The 18,000-nt window shown below is 32.0% G+C and overlaps 2 protein-coding genes across 2 annotated transcripts in view; one reads left to right on the top strand and one right to left on the bottom strand.

The window, feature by feature from the left end:
* Positions 1 to 9,624: 9,624 nt before the first annotated feature.
* On the bottom strand, positions 9,625 to 10,206 carry HELRODRAFT_173902 (hypothetical protein; the record flags this gene model as incomplete). The annotated part of the gene is made up of 1 exon (XM_009020481.1): positions 9,625 to 10,206. The coding sequence occupies one exon, from the start codon at positions 10,204 to 10,206 to the stop codon at positions 9,625 to 9,627; it is 582 nt and encodes a 193-aa protein (XP_009018729.1).
* Positions 10,207 to 15,114: 4,908 nt separating this feature from the next.
* The window catches only part of HELRODRAFT_80894 (hypothetical protein), a gene marked incomplete at both ends in the record, with an annotated part of 18,907 nt that continues 16,021 nt past the window's right edge, over positions 15,115 to 18,000 (top strand). The window contains 4 exons of the mRNA XM_009020480.1: positions 15,115 to 15,265; positions 15,479 to 15,596; positions 17,331 to 17,435; positions 17,739 to 17,887. Coding sequence (XP_009018728.1) covers positions 15,115 to 15,265; positions 15,479 to 15,596; positions 17,331 to 17,435; positions 17,739 to 17,887 — 523 coding nt within the window. The remainder of the gene's footprint in view (positions 15,266 to 15,478; positions 15,597 to 17,330; positions 17,436 to 17,738; positions 17,888 to 18,000) is intronic.

Raw genomic sequence — 18,000 nt, 5'->3', positions numbered from 1 at the left:
AGAATAATAATTGTAGTTGTAATAATAATATTAGCAATGATGGTAAAAATTACAATGGTGATGATGTTAGCAATGATGAGGACGAGGACCGAGACAACAATGACGCTAATGACAACATCAATAACAATAATACTAACAACAATAAAAATGGTCGTGATGACGATGTTAATGGAAATCAAATTAGCTACATTAACTACGTCCAACTTGTCAATGATGATGTTATTAATGGTAATGATGTTGACGACGATAATATCAACAACAATAATAATAATAATAATATAGTGAACTCTATGGTAAGCGAGGTTAACGATGCTAGTGTTGATGATAATAGTAGTGGTAGAAATGATGATGGGGTTTTCGCGGTCATTAGTATTAATTACAAAGATGGACGCTATTGGGATGATAATGATTGCAGCCAGGGTAATTATGTTAAGTATGTCGAACTTAACGACAAGAATAACAACATTAATAATAATAATCGAAATAATAATATTACGAACAACAACAATAATAATAATACTAATATTTATAACGTAATAAACTCAATCGTTTATGGCGACGACGATGATAGTGGAGGTAGTAGTAGTAGTGGTGGTGGTAATCATGATAATGATGATGGTAATGGAGTGTATCTGGTGAACTCAAAGATTAGAAACAGTATGATGACAACGATGACTGCTATCCGGAGACTGAGACTGAGATTGTTGATGATGCTGAGAAGCTGTTGTTGCTGACGATGAAGATGATGATGAAGATGACGGAAACAACGAACAATAATAGCGATGCTTACACGAAGGTAAATGATAAGTTGATGATGAATTGAGAGCGAAGGACAAAATTGGTCCGAAAAATAAATTAAATGCTTTGTTATACAAATTTGTTTGAGAAATTATTCAAAAGCTTGACGACTCATGCCCTAAAAAGATCATAAGCCATTTGTCGGAGAGGCTGAATTTTTAGTGAATAAAAACTATGTAAATCGACATTTAGCTCTTGAAACTTTAGTTAGGGCGTGTTCTTTGATTGACAAGACTTTAATGCAACACTACGTCAAAAAAGATTTCCTAACTCTACTTAAAAGATTGAAGATTAGGTTACTTAATGAAGCACTGTCAAAAGATAACTGGGCTGGATATTGTGAGAGATAAAACGAAGAAACGTAAGAGTGCAAAAGACTACAAAAATAATGATGGCGATAGTATGGTCGTTGTTCATGATGTGATGAGTACATCACTTATTTTTAAATACATATTAGCTTGTCTCATCATGATAAATTAATTTGTTTCTTAAGAATTTAGAATACGTTATTAGGAAAATTGTTAATTAAAAATAGGTTTGGTGACCGAAAAAATGCCTAGCGATCTTCTCACCACTGATTTAAATGGTGGATTAGACTGGAAAAAAATAAATTTTAGATCGATCACAGAAGAGAACACCCTCTACTACTTTTTTCTACTGCCGAGTTACCCACGACAGAGTTTGTTGCTGAACGCGAAAATTCAATTTTAATATGTGATAATCTGGTTTTGCCTGCTGAAGAATCAGCGAAAATGCAAAAAATTCAAAATGATTTGAAGTCACTACTGCGTATACTAAGAAGGCCAAAATGGGTCAAGCAAACTAACGACAAGCAGTTGAATGAAAATGAAAAAACCTCGTTTTTGGAATGGAAACATGGTCTCTTTATGCTCTCAGAAATGGAAGAGATTTTAATAACTCCATATGAAAAAATTTTTGAGGCAGTTACGGAGAGCCATTGAAAAAAATGACGTAATTTTTCAGATTGATGCTAGAAATCCGTTGCTAAAGCAAAACACTTACAGGCAACGCCTGGTAAAATGTGGCTTCAAAAGCAGAGATGGTTACAAATGGCATATTACCAGTCGATCAAATAAAAGATTATCTTTCTCCAACAGCCATTATTTGGCATAATACACGTCATGTGATAATCTGGTTTTGCCTGCTAAAGAATCAGCGAAAATGCAAAAAATTCAAAATGATTTGAAGTCACTGCTGCGTATACCAAGAAGGCCAAAATGGTACAAGCAAACTAACGTCGAGCAGTTGAATGAAAATGAAAAACCCTCGTTTTTGGAATGGAGACATGGTCTCTATGCTGTTAGAAGATTGTTTTGCTAAAGCAAACCACTATCAGGCTCTTGTGCCAGCTACGCTGATGGTAAAGGTTCTACAGAATTTGTTGCAACAGATAATGATTATCATTTAGAAATTCAATTTCTGTGTGTGAAAACAGCAGCACGATTATTGATATTGATAAATTTGATGAAACGATAATACCAAATCTTCGCAATAGGCATGGTGGCAAAATAAAAGGGCCAACGAACAATCACCAATTTCTTTCTGTGAAGACAGCAGCACGATTAATGCTGATATAAAGGTCAACGAACAAGCACCAATTTCTGTCCATTTTAATAAACATTTTTTTGTTTACTCTTATTGATAGTTTTTGTTAAAAATGTACTAAAACTGAACATATTGTATTTGTTACCTATATGTATATATTATTATATTATTATATTTAACATTTTTATAAATATGCAATTTATAATTTATATGGTTTTTATGAGTAGTGCTTTGTTCCAGCGTTTTTATATTATCGTTTTATTCGTATTCTGTTTTTCATATTGTTTTTTTGTTAATTTGTTTATTTCATGCCTTAAGTGTAAATAAAAATAAAATATTAATTAGAAAAATATGCAAATCCTGAAACTTCTTAGTTAACACACATAAGTACATGCTTGCTATAAAAAAAACAGCCACGTTTAAAGAGCTGGTTAGTGAGATTGAATTTTGCGCTTTAACGGGGTTTTAGCACTGGTTGGCTATTTTTATGCCTTTGGTCTTTGTTGTGAATCTTTTGCAGTTCGTTAAAAATTTTTTTCATTTTTAAGTGCATTTGAATTTGAAATAACCGGCCTTATCAATATTTGGTGTAATAGTTTGAAATTTATAAACTTCGCTCATTCAAGTTAAACAAACGAAACAGTTTTTTTTATTTATTATGCTTAATTAACTTAGCAAAATTCAACAGCTTTTATAAGGTAGATTAAATAATAAAACGGTTGTATATGTATGAATTTAAAAAAATAAAATTAACTGCATAGATGAAATACATGAAAATATTGAATACTAACATCTTTTGACGAGTCTCAACTTGACTGGTTCGACCGACTCAGTTACTACTGGCTTGGTAGGGCTAACAACGTTTCTCCTAGCCAGCTCTCCTCGTCTTCGAAACTTGATGAAGACTATCCGGTCGCAACTTTTGAAGACGATTGTTGGTGCCAGAATATAAAAAAGCAAGAGTAACAACATCTTAAAACAGTTGAAAGCGTTAGGTCTCATTTTCTCATCGGCTGTCTATCTTGTTACATAATCTTTTATAGTTGAAATATTGAAGTTCTAATTTTAGCTTTTGAATTGTCTGTAAATATTTTCGAGTATATCGAGTTATATTAGTTTGAAGTATTTGTCAAATATAATTAAAATTTTAAAACAAAATAACGTATTAAAAACTTTATGGCAAAATGGTAAAATGACTATCAGTGTTAAAATAAATTGAAGTTACAAAGTTCGTAGTTTCGATAAGTTTTATTTTTCACGATTATCTTGTTCAATGAATCAATGAGTTCCCATTAAAGTGATGTTTTGAAATATTAATGCTTCTTATCGGTCGTGGCATGGTGTTGAATTAAAAGTAAACCTATTTTGCAAGTCCAAATTGAAGAGCACTTAGCATATTCTAAAATAAATGAAACACTGGTTAATCTTGCCGCATGACGATTCTATATCTAAAATTGAGACTCATAAGAATCGTCATTTTTGCATTTGAAAATAATGCTTGTAACTTTAGGAATGGGAAAAGTTTGCGACGGTTGAGAGATTTGTCACTCAAAGTCAATGTAGTGTTAAAGTTGGTTGCGGTTGCAGGAGCGTGTCGTTCGTGGTCCGTTAGTAAGATCTGCATGGCATCAGCGTTAGGCGTGCTACAAGATCCCTCGAGTCGTCGGATACGGCTGTGTGGCAGTCCAAGCAACCCTGCAACAATCCATATCCATTGGTGAATTATATATTTTAGTGTTGCTGAAAATAACTGATCGATTGTAAATCATCTAAGACGAACAGCCTGACTTTAAAAACTTGCGATTATTTGATCTCGTAGTGGAACTGGAACTGTAGGAACTGCAGATTATAACATGAATACTCAATTTTTTCAAAATATTTTTTAATTTTGTACATTTTTTAACGAGTGCAACTAAATATGGACGTGGAACAATCTGCAAATGAATTTTTAATTTTTGCTATACGTTGAATAAAACGCTAAATAAAGACAACCACGATTGCGCAATAAAACAAATTCAATATTTTTAAACATTTTCAAATGTCGAAATGTAATAACATTTTAATGACTTTCTTCTTCATATCATGTTATTAACGACCAAACATTTAATCTTTTTTGCACTGGCACTTGTTAGAGACGGAATAGATGCTTCTGATGTTACATTTCAATCAAGCAAAGCATCTGCACAACAAAAAATAATTTTTACAAATAAAATTATTACAAGCATATGCCACAACAGTTGGAAAAATACAAAAATGCAGGCAAGATGGTATAGGAATACCGAAAAAAGCTTTTCTGTTCTATCATGCATTTAATTAACGAAAATTTTGGTTTTGAACTAAAGAAACTTGAAAATGATTTACGATCAGCCGTTAAAAAAAATCAAAAAGTTAAATTGGAGGTTAACTAACGCCGAACATGCTGTGATTTTCATCAATAATTGCATTTCTGACAGTATATGCAGGTTCAGGTCGTAGGATTACGATTGAATGAATTTAATGATTGGCTTTTTTACTATTATTGCGGCCATACTGTGATTCCCGTTACTAATAAAATTTTGTATAGTCATACTAAATGTTTTTGAATAAATTTCGTAAAACGAATAATGATAGCGATTTGAACAAACCAAAAAATGTTAACATTCAAATTTTTATTAAATAAAGTTGTTTTTGCTATTATTCATTTGTATACATTTTTGTGTATAATTTTTTATTCAAGCCACATATTCAAATGAAATAATCGAACCAATATTTGCATTTTATTCTCATTTTAATTTCATATTTTCGTCAGGTTTTGTGATTGATTTTTTTTTATATTAAAATGAGAGTTTTAAACAATAATTTGTCTAACATATAATAACAACTAATACTTAAATTTGTTACTTGATTATGAACTAGCCATTTTAATTAATAATCAATATTAATCATTTCTATTATTGCTTTCACATTCTTCTTTGTCCATTATTAAATTTATCAAGGGAAAAAACATTTAATGCCTATACATATTTTTTAATTGACTTTCCACCAAACAATATATAAAATTAATAAGATATTCAAAACGTTATAAAATGTAATAGTAAATGAAAAGTAAACGTGAAGCAAAAACATTGATGAGTTCGTTTTGATTATTTCTTAATTATCCTATTTATTCTATCGTTGGTGTGATAAATATCAAAAGTTGAACATATTTATGCTGAATAATGGTCAAATAATTTTCGCTAAGCTCCATCTTGTCATTAACATAAGCTACGATGCAATTACAATTATTGTTCTGAGTTTTTACTGAACTATAAAAATGTAAAAATTGTAAAATTTGATGAGTTTGATGAATAATTAATTGTTTATGGAAACTAGTGTGAAAACAGACTCTAAATATATGGATTGCACTGGACAGACATGTTAACCACCAGAGACTTGGATGCAACTCCTATTTATTGTTCCGAGTTATTACGGAACGCATTTACATATGCGTTGTATTATCGGCTGCTCAATGTTATATTATATAATGTTTTTTTCTCTATGTGTATATTTTATATATCATATATATGCTACATGAACATGAGGAGGTAGTTACATGATCTTACGTTATAGTTTGTGTGTGTGTGTATGTATGTGCGTGTCTGGTGTGTATGTGCGTGACTGTGTAACAGTATATAGCCACGTTATCAATAAATTGTCAGATACATTCAAATTGTAATAATTTGCAATTCGGTTTTATTTTTAAAATTTGAATAAACTTTTTTGTTAATGTTTATCTCACAAAATTGAATCTCACAAAAATATAATCTAACCTAATTAAACCTAGGTAAGAAGGTATCACGACAGGACTAACCAATAATGCAAACCCAAATTTAAGTTTCACCTACGAGTTCAGCCTAGATATGTACAAGAGTATTGCGGAGGGAAGTCCCGACAACAATCTCATATTCTCCCCTATAAACATCCTCATCTCACTGACCATGGTTTACCTGGGAGCTGATGGTTAGGATTTGTTTTCACATTTAGTTTTGAATAGTTTTGAGAATTTTCTTTTTTTTGTTTAATTGATTATTTGATTAAATTTGATTTATTTTAGGTATTGCTTGCTTGCTTGCATGAATTTCCCTATTTATTTGATTAATTGTTTGTTTTTTATATACGTGCATTATTTATTTATTGCTTGTTCAGTTGATTTTTGATATTTTATTTATTGGTTTATTGCTTGTTCAATTGATTGTTGCATTTTACTCATTATTTGGTTGCTTGGTTTGTATTAACTTGTTTTAATGATTTATTGCTTATTTTTGCTTTTTGTTGGGTTTATTATTTATATTTTGAGTAATTTTTTGATCGGCCGAATACTTGTTGATGTTATTTATTTCATTGATTTGGCACTTGGTTGATTATTTCATTGTTTTTATTAGTTTTTTAAAAGATTGAATTAAATTTTTGATCATAAAATGTATTAAATTAGTATGCAAAATCTTGTTACTCAAAAGCGCTAACACCGCTCTAACTTTCTTCTTTCAGAGGATGTAAATAACACACACGCCACGCAAACACACACTCACACACACACACACACACACACACACACACACACACACACACACATATATATATATATATATATATAATTAGAGTTGAGACTGTCGTAAGAAATATCATCAGCTTTCAATATCCTATAGTATCAACGGGGCTGCTTTAAATAAAATGGTTTAAGTCATACTTATCTCAGCGAACCCAAATCATTACCATGGGGTCAGAAAAAGCTACATCGACACTAGATCGTGGTGTGCTTCAAGATTCAGTCCTTAGACCCCTACTCTACATTTTATATATAAAGTTGACTTAGTGAAGGTTGTCGAATCATCCGGTATCAGCGATGTGCACAGGAATCGATGAGTGAATTAACGGCTACCGTTTCTGACTCAATACAGGCGGTAGAAGAGTAGATGTCAGCAAATAGACTAAAACTCAACAACAATAAAACTAAACAAATGTGGCTTGGTAGTCAGCGCCGATTGCAAGATGTGGATAATTTCAAGGGATCAGTTGTTGATCTAGGCGTCGTTCTCGACACAGGCCTTTCTGTGGAAGATCATGAGAAACGTTTCCGTCAACAAACTTTTTATCAGCTTTATAAATTATTAATAAGAGCGAAGAATCGGACTCTCGGAAGAGTCTACAAGAACTCTATCGACCAGCCATGTTTTTACGCAGGTTGATTACTGCATTTCAGTTTGTATGGTGTGAATGAAAGTCAACTGGCATCCATTCAACCGGTTCTTAAGTTTGCCGCTAGACTACTTGCTTGAGTCTCTAAATTTGACAGCATTTCTAATTACATGAAAAACCAACTTTATTGGCTATCTGTGGAGGGCAGAATACGACTTAAAATATTTTTCATGGTAAAAAAAATTGTCTAACCGGAAAGGCACCGAAAGAGATGTTAAACTTAGTCTTGAATGTTCCTGAGAGAAATAGACTGAGATCTGCAAAAAAAAATAAAGGCGCTCCACAAATCCACAATACAATGTTATTTTCAGTGGTCCGGTTGCTATTATCTTGTTGCTCTCGTTTTAAGATTATTGATTTAATGGGTAATTTTTTATAACAGTTATAACAGTTATTAATTAACAGTTAGGTCACTTTTTCCAATTCTTTATTCTGTCATCCAAATCTGCAGCATTCACTTTTTCCGTTTATGCATTCTCCTTTGGTATGGTATGGAGAATTTATATAGCGCCCCTCTATGTAAAACTCAGAGGCGCTGTTCGAGAAGCTGCCGGTCAAAAAAGTGATGTTTAAGTCGTTTTCGGAACATGTCTCTTTCATCCATACTATCAACGACATCATCGGGCAGTTTATTCCCGAACCTAGGAACAACGAATTTCTTTTTGGCAGAGGATCTGAGTTTTCGCCCCCCGGCAGCCGTAGGGACAGGCACGATCAGCTGTTGAAGGTATCGAGGACCAAGTCCCATCAAACTGTCTCTTGTAAACATTGCTATTCTGAATTCGATTCTATAACAAACTGGCAACCAGTGAAGTTCATTTCGCATATATGATAAAACAGATTCATATTTTGTTAAACCAGCAATTATTCTTGCTGCAGTGTTCAGAATAGACTGTATGCAGTTTTGAAGATACAAGCTTGTACCATAGAGGATTGAACTGCAGTAATCTTGTGGTTGATCGTATCGAAAGCAGCTCCGACATCGAGCAGAGCCAAGAGAGAGATACTACCAGAATCAATAGCCTCATAAACATCATTGAAGACCTTTAGAATTGCTGTCTCAGTTGAGCGTCCAGAGCAAAAACCTGATTGAAGTTTAGGGAAAAGTCGGTTTAATTTCAGGTATGCAATCAATTGTTTGGCCACTAATTTTTCAATGAGCTTGGAAACAAACGTGAGGTTTGAAATCGGCCGATAGCTCCTAACGTCACTCGCATCGGAACCAGCTTTTTTTTAGCTTAGGAAGTATGATAGCCCTTTTTTGACTCTCCGGCAGACATGACGATTGTTGTGATGCATTACATAATGCACATAGATATGGCATCAGAATACCAGAAAATTGTTTGATCAAGAAAGATGGTGCAGGGTCAGTACCACAACTTTTTGCTGGCATCAATGACATTATTTTTGCCACCTCATCTGGTGCGACAATCTCAAACTGGTCAAAATGACAGCTAACTTTTCTGATGACAGGAGATTGTGGTCTACAAAGATCATCGATATGTGCTGGCTCTGTCTTTTTAACAATATATTTCAAATACTCCTCTGCAGAAATCTTGCTAGGCTTGAAAGTTTCATTCCTCCCGAGCAATGCTGATATAATTTTCCACAGCCCCTTAGGGTTCTTGACATTCGATGAAACAACTGACTGCCAATACATCCTTTCTTTTTGCATGAACAGATCATGTTTTTGTTTCAGTACTGTCGTCCAAGCTCTACGAGTCTCATCATCTCGTTTTAATCTAAAGATGTTCTCTAGTTTGCGAACTTCTCGTTTTTTGTTCAGGCATTCATTGTCAAACCAGAGAGGTTTTAGAGCACGTACTGTGATTTTCCTGACTGGGGCAAATCTATCAATCAATGAACGAAATGTTGCTTCATATGTCTGGAACAGCCGATCAACATCAAACTCGGAAAATGAATCCTCACAGCATAAATCACTGTCCAACAACTTCTTCTGGAACATTTGTTTATCAAACTTTTTGAAACTGCGAATCAACTTTGTAAGAACAGGAGTACTTCTATCTACCGCTATAACAAATTCAGCTAGTACCAGCCCATGATCCGACAATGTTGGTGGGAGAACGTCAACAGTTTTATGATTCCATTCTCTTTCGTAATGATAACATCAAGGGTGCCTTCCAAAACATGTGTTGAAGACATGACATGTTGTTTGTACCCAAAAGCATCCATCAATGTCAGTAAACGCATGGCATGCGAATTTGTTTCATCCTCGAAATGAATATTTAGATCACCAGTTATAATGATATGACCATGTTGCATTTCAAGACCTTCAAATATCAACTGAATTTCAGTATAAAAACAGTTTGTGACTTGCTGAGAGCCCGGACGATAAATATTTAAAAGTAAAACTCGTTTAAATTTTGTTGGAAAGCAGGATATACATATATATTCAAAAGTCTTCAAACCATGAACCAGTTCAATTATTGTTGGTTTCATGCTTTCTCTGACAACAACGGCCACACCACCACCAACAGGAGCAATTCCTTTTATCACTTTATCATCATTCACCTTACGTGCAACATCCAGACAACAATAACCCTCAGGAACCATTCTGCGCAAGACAACATCCTCTGAACTTGAATGTCTACTCTCACATACTGCCATGATATCAACTTCGTGATCTGTAATTATGTCCTTCACGAATGTATACTTTTTACCGAGACCATTGATATTTATTTCAGCCTTTGTTGGTTGATTTGGTATTGACCGAAGTTTTGAAATTGCTGTTTATATTTTAAGCTATGCAAAATGAGCTCCCCATTGGGCGTCCTGTTTGCCAACTTTTAGATGGGACATATTGAAAAAAAATATAGTTACCAAAACCCACAAGTCAAACCACAATTTTACGGTCGATACGTAGAATCGTAGATGATATTTTTGTCACTTACGATAATAATTAAACTATCGATCAATTTCAATAGTTTTAAATTTACAATTGAAAGTTCAATTGAAAACGAATTACTTTTTTGGTATGTTTTCGTTCAAAATATATAGTAATGATAAATTCATATATAGGATTTTGATTTTGAATTAAAATAGAAAAATATTATTTTACTCAAAAACAATTTTGAACAATTTCAGACCTTAAACAATATTCATTTTTTAATCAACAAAAAATGAATAAAACCAAAAATTTGATGATTTTTTAAGGTTTGCGCAATTTAAAAATATTCGTTCATCAACAAACGGGAAAAATATATGTTATTTAAAATTTATTTAATAGGAGTCACTGAAAAGGAGATGAAGGAGGGTTTTAAACTGAACGGAACGTCAGATGTTGATTTCCACAAAAGTATCCATGAATTGAGGAAACATTACGACGAAAAATTAAAGGATTTAGTCAATCTCAAAGTAATTAATTTCATGTTTTGTGACAAGCAGGTTACTTTGTTGGAAAATTATCTAAATCAGTCGAAACTCTATGACTACTTCCAAGAACCAAACTACTGCAATTTTCTGTTAGTTTTTGTTGGCTTTAAACGTTTTCATTTGCGAAACAAAATATTCAAAACGCTTTAATGAAAGTAGTGGTTTAATTTTGGTCCAAAAAAATAACAACGATACTTAAAAAGCAATAGGCAGCGGTTAAAGCCAAGCTTAAATGCAAATATTAGTCTGAATGAATTTTTACGTTGAAGACCATACATGATTGTTGTCAGCTAGCTTTGATGTGAAATGTTAAATGTTCCTAAAATAGTTTTATCAATATTTCATTAGATTGAGTGTTTGTGAATTTTGTTTAATTTTATCGTAAGGCACAATCCAAACAACTGCTTGGAGGAAATCAACAAAAAATTTGAAAACGCAACTGACCACATGATAAAAAATTTCATTCCACCTGGTGGAGTGAAACAGGAAACCAAGTTAGTTTTTGCCAACGCAGTCTCTTTTAATACCAAATGGAGTGAACCATTTAACCCTGACATGACAAAAGAAAATATATTTCATATCAACAATGAAAAATCCGTTACAACAAAATTCATGACCTTCAGTAGAGACCTTCTTTATCAATTCAGTCCAGAATTAAATAGTGAAGTTACTATGTTACAGTACGGTACCATTTCCTTATTATTCTTCCAAAATCTTTGACTGATCCTTTAGATATAGTCGAGAAAAAACTAACAAAAAATGTTTCATTGGGACTGGAAAGAAGCAATTGGGATTTTTACAACTGCACTCTTCATTTACCACTTTTCGAATTTGATTCAAATGTTGAAGTTGTTGGAACTTTGAATAAAATGAACATGAGCAGTCTTTTCACTGAGCAGGGCCATCTATCTAAATTATTCAGCAAAACATCCTCAGTAACAAATATTTTCCACAAAACTCACATCTCTGTTGATAAAAAGGGCACTAGAGCGTCTGCTGCTGCGGTCGTCGGTACAGGCGAGTATAAATCGACTAAGACAGGCAGTAAAGACAGTTCTGTTGAAATCAACGCTAACCATCCATTTATTTTTCTTATTCGAGATGATTGGACTGACACTATTCTCTTCATTGGCAGGTTCGTGAAACCTTGATCAACAGGGTATCGCGGATAGCTGGGAATGTCAAAGGTGAGGATTTGGAATGAACTTCATAAAACATTATATTGTTATTAATTTATTTTTGGGTCTCTTTTTTCAATTATTTTCAACCATTTATTTTTAATGTTTTCGAATTTAATGTTTATTTTTAAAAATGACGTCACAAATTGAAATGTCATAAAATCTCAATTTGTCGCCACATATTATGTTGGTTTTGGGTTTTTCCATGTTTTTCAGAGGTAATAAGGTTGATTAGCAAAATTTCATAGTTTTTTCTTGATAACAAAAAGGACCAAAGTGTAAGCATCTACAAGCAGAGAAAATATTGAAAAATTAAACACGTTGCGAGTGTTGGATTTTTGAAACTTTCAACAAACCATGAATGGAATTGACATAAAATTTATCAGTCTATAACAGGGTGTAAACTAATAAGTTAAATGCGATATTCTTAACTGCAGTGTTCGAGTTTTGACGTTAAATTATTCCAGTTGTTAGGTCCTGTGCAAATGACTGCTAAAAAGATTATCAACACAAAAGTTGAAAGAGCGCTAAAAAACGAAAAATTGTAATTACTTTTAAAAACACCTCTAACTACACCTAAACCCTGAGTAACAAAGTTGGTTTTTTTACGCAATATTTTGAAAAGAACTTTATCGTAAAATAATAATAAAATCTTTTTATTATTTTACTACAAACAATTTATCAATTAAAGTTTCAGAAAAGTTCAGTTTTAAATAATCAAATTGTTGAATTCCCCTACATCGATTCATTCATATAAATATCATATTTTTCTTCTAAAACTGGTTGATCTTCTGGATGGAGAACTAGTCTGAACAGACTGAAAAAATTTGAATTTGAGAAAAAAAAGAAACATACAACGAAACAAATAATTCACCACCTTTTAATTTTGTAATGTTGAAATTATTCGTGCTTATATTGAATGAGTTGAAAAATGAATAGTTTCTCTCGGAAAATGCAATTATTCTAAAAGTCTCATCTATTGCTTGGTACGTTGTCAGCATTATCAACATTAGGTTAAAATTAGAATACCAAATTTTAAAATTCTCAAAAAAATAGAATAGAATACCAAATTTTAAAATTCTCAAAAAATGCAGCTGAAATGTTAAGTAAACCAACGATATATGAGTTAAAAAAATTGTCGTTTCATCGGATGAATAATAATAAATAAAAATTAACTCATGAAGCCATATAAATAATTGAATTATTTGATAAAAATATTTAAAAATTTGTAACGAGAATTAGATAAATTACGATTATGGGTTATTCGCTCATAATCGCCTTTTATTGTAACATCTAAAACCTTTTAACTGAAAGTTTATGAACGAGTGACTGATATTCATCTAATCTAATTTCAAACGTAAACAAATTTTTCTTCCAATTTTTTTCAATTTTGCGGCCGGAATATATGTCGTCGTTGAACGTTGAGAATCATGGAATTTTTAATAAAATGTTATGAGCGTTGTAAACTATATTTAGAAATTTAATCATAAATTTAATGTGCAAGTTTAATCAGCTCATGCTAATTTATACTTCAACTTCATCCATTCCATCATCATCATCGCTATTATTATCTTCATCTGTCCTCTCCCCCTTCTGCACTGTGATTGTCTCGTTTCCACCAAAGCAAAATGCATCATCAGACAGGTTATTTAATTTTTTACTTTTTTTTTATGAAAAAATGAACAAAAATAAAATGATAAAAAAATAAAAAAACATAACAAGGTTTTCTTCTATTTGATAATAATTAAAATTAAATTTAAAAAAAAAAAAACTAAAAATTTTTAATAAATTTGTGGCTGATAAATTGATTTTCCATGAGCTGCTGTGTTTTTTGTTTGCTAATACAAACATTCCTGCCATGATGATAAAAGATACATTCAAAATGATGTAGATGATGATGATGATTTAGAGAGTTTGGGGCATGCATGAGGTATGATTCAGTTGGTTAGAAATTCAGATTTTGGTTAGAAAATTTTTAAAATTAAACTTCATTTCGTTAAGTAAAACTAACTAAATGTAGCCCTATTACGATAATAATTATTGTTCCCTATTATTAACCCTAACTGGCCTAACAACCTTAACTAAAGGTATGCTAGCAAGGAAGTTTTAAACTAAATGCTTATATAGCAGAACATGCTGTGATTTTTATCAATCAAATATATATATATATATATTATATATATATATATATTATTGATGAAAATCATGGCATGTTCGCCGTTAGTTAACTTCTAATTTAACTTTTCAATTTTTCTAATGTTTGATCGTAAATCATTTTAAAGTTTCTTTAGTTCAAAACCAAAGTTTTCATTTGTTTTATGCACGATAAAGCAGTAAAGCTTTTTTTGGTATTCCTATACCATCTTCGGTGTTCAAATTGATATGTTGTGGTTGTGCCCAGATGATCAGATATTTTTAACTAAAGAAACTTGAAAATGATTTACGATCAAACGTTAGAAAAATTGAAAAGTTTAATTGGAAGTTAACTAATGCCGAAAATTCTATGATTTTCCTCAATAATTCCAATATATATATATATATATATATATATATATATATATATATATATGCATATATCATTAAATTTATATGCCCATTCTGCATTTAGTAGTTTTTTATCCAAAATGGGCATATAAATTTAACGATATATGCATCCAAGAAAGCCTCGTTCCAAACTATATATATATATATATATATATATATATATATATATAATATATGAAATATATGAAGAAAAAAGTAAAAAAGCAAGAGGTAATCTAAAAATTAAAATAAAAAATTTAAACATTTGTCTATACTAAATGCTTTTTATAGGCAATTCAAAAGTTTAAATGAAAAGGTATTTTTTGTCTTCACATTATTTAATTTTTTTACTAGTACAATAAGTAATTTCATTAATTATTTCATTAATAGCCGTGAATTAACATCAATATTTATTTTTGAAAAAGTTGTTGAGGCAGAAGTAGAGAGAACAAACCTGTTAACAATCTGTAAGCTGGTTATCAAGAAGATACTTAGTTCCTCATTGAATCCATCCATTCCATTTGATAATGATCATCCCCTACTCAAACAGTTCCTTATCATCATGGAGCACATATTTTACAACAGGCTAAGAGGTATTTTTTTCTACTGAATTTTTACACATTCTACTTTGTGAGTCGGTACAAAACTGTTATCGACGAAAGCTATTTTGTGGTGCAAGTTGTTTGGGATTGAGGTTCTTCATGTTGTCTTGTGTCTGCCTGCCTAGTGTATTACATTTTTTTCTGAATTTCATGACTGGCATTTGAAAATTATCAACTACCATGACTTTATAATCACTGAACAAGAAGTGAAAGTTTTCTTGAGGGAGAAGAAGAGTGCTTGGTCAGCCATTGAACAACTAGCAGGAGAGTCAACTGACCTCAATGAAGTCGTCATCAGTATTAAAGAAATGAATGATATCAGGTTCGGTCTGTTTTTATTATTTAATTACCATCTTTAATATTTTCACTTACTTCTTGTCACTGTTTATTGTTTATCTCTAAAATCACATCAGACAGACAACAGCACATCACTATAAACCTTTCTTTCAACACCACTAAACAGTGGGTCATTCTATTCCACGTCTTCATACTATTTGCTTGTGGTTTTCTTTCATTTGTTCGACTCATCTATTCATAACAGTAGCTACATATTAACGATTTTAATAACAACAGTACCAACTTGAAATAATAATTAAGATGATGATAATGAAGATGATGATGAAGATGATGATGATCAATCAATCAATCAATCAATCAATTAGCTTATAAAGCGCTATTTCCGCGATGTTCAACAGCGCTCCTCAATGAATTTTGAAAACAGATGGGTCTTGAGATCCGCTCTGAACTTCGCAAGTGATGGAGAAGTAGTCAGAGAAGTAGGTAGAGAGTTCCATAGAAAAGGACCAAAAAAAGCAAAAGCAGATTTGGCAAAAGAGTGTTTAACACGAGTTAAGAAAAAGCGAGAAGAAGAAGACGATCGTTAACCGGGGAGTTTAGGTTCAATTAATATATCTGATAAATACTTAGGAAATAATTTAGATTGAGACTTATACATGAACGTGCAAATTTTAAAAATTATTCTATATTTTATAGGTAGCCAGTGCAAGAGAACAAGATATGGAGATATATAAGAAAAGAAAGGGGCACGAGCAACTAGACGAGCAGCAGAGTTAAAAGCTTTACTTAAAGGATAGAGTATAGAGTCAGGAAGACCATAGTAGAGCGAGTTACAATAATCAATCCTAGATAAGACTAACGAAGTAACAAGAAGGAGAAGAGTAGGATCATCAAGAAATGGCAAAAGTTTTTTTTATTCTACGTAGATGAAAGTAAGAGCTTCTAGCAACACTATTAATCTGTAAGAGAGAGACATAGTAGAATCAAAGATAAAACCTAGACTACGAAACTTATGAGAGACATCAAGAGTTTTAGAATCAGGTAAAATAATAGAAGGAATAGTAATAGAGTGTTTAGATTTATTAAAACAAATTAATTCAAACTTAGAAGGATTAAGTTTAAGACACATAGAGTCAGACCAAGCAATAATTGAAGAAAGACATAGAGATAAATTATGAAGAACACTATTGAGATTAGATGGAGGAAAAGAAGTATAAATGTATAAATCATCAGCATATAGTTGACTAGAGAAAGAAAAGTTATTAATAATACGAGGTAGTTCAGAAGTATAGAGTATAAATAGAAGAGGGCCAAGGATAGAACCCTGAGGTACCCCGAAAGTAAGAGTAGAGGAGTTAGAAGTAGAATTATTGAGAACAACAGAAGAAAAACGATTACAGAGATAAGAAGAAAACCAAGATAGACAAGAATCAGTAATATTAAAAGAATGATGCAGCAGTCTCAAGAGAATAGTATGGTCAACAGTATCAAAAGCCGAGGAAAAGTCAAGAGCAAGAAGAAGAGTAAGATTACTATTGTCACTAGAGAGAAGGATATCATTGTGTATTTTGAGTAAAGAAGTTTCAGTACTGTGAGCAGGTCTGAAACCAGATTGAGATACAGGTAGCAAGGAGTTAAAGTTTAAATAGGATGACAGTTGATTAAAAACTACTTTTTCTATTATTTTAGAGATGAAAGTAATATTAGTTACAGGTCTATAATTAGATAAAGGTGATGATGATGATGATATGATTGACAGGAGTCCACTTGGTCGACTTCGAGGCTGGTTACGACTGGCCTTGATGCAAAAGAAACTGTCCGAGTACTTTGTGCTCCTACTTCAACACAAGGATGATCTTTTGAGGTTCTCTGCAGTCACTGCATGCTTGCCTTTCTCTTCATTCCCATGTTCATTCTTTGTTTCTTTATTTTGTTTGTTCATTTGTTTGTTCTTTTATTTGTTCTTTTGTTTGTTCATTTGTTTGCTGTTTTTGATTAACTTACTTTCAAATCATATTTCTTATCTGTGTCATCCGGCTAGTGCATGAATGTAATGAATATTCAACGTGATAACGCAAAAGGACCCATGTTTCAATCTTTCGTTATAAGCTGTTTGCACATGTTCGGTGTAAAATTGATTAAAACTCATATTGAATGACACACAAAGAGACATTTATGATGAGGATTCTTTGATGATGTGTGAAGATGCCCTGCAGTTGAGTGGCTTGTTGGTGGGCCTCAACTGCCTCGATTGCACATTTGTCGTCAAACAGTGCAATCTTGATGACGAGGTTGGCTCTGTTTTTCATTTATCTAGTTATAATATATATATATATATATATATATATATATATATATATATATATATATTACAATATTCTATAATTTCTACCGAATGTTTGGCGTTAATATGTTTGTAGTTCGTTTTT

Source organism: Helobdella robusta (assembly GCF_000326865.2).
Source record: "Helobdella robusta unplaced genomic scaffold HELROscaffold_28, whole genome shotgun sequence".
NCBI lineage: Eukaryota > Metazoa > Annelida > Clitellata > Rhynchobdellida > Glossiphoniidae > Helobdella > Helobdella robusta.
Note: the sequence above shows the minus strand (reverse complement) of the source record. Positions and strands in the feature narration are given on the sequence as shown.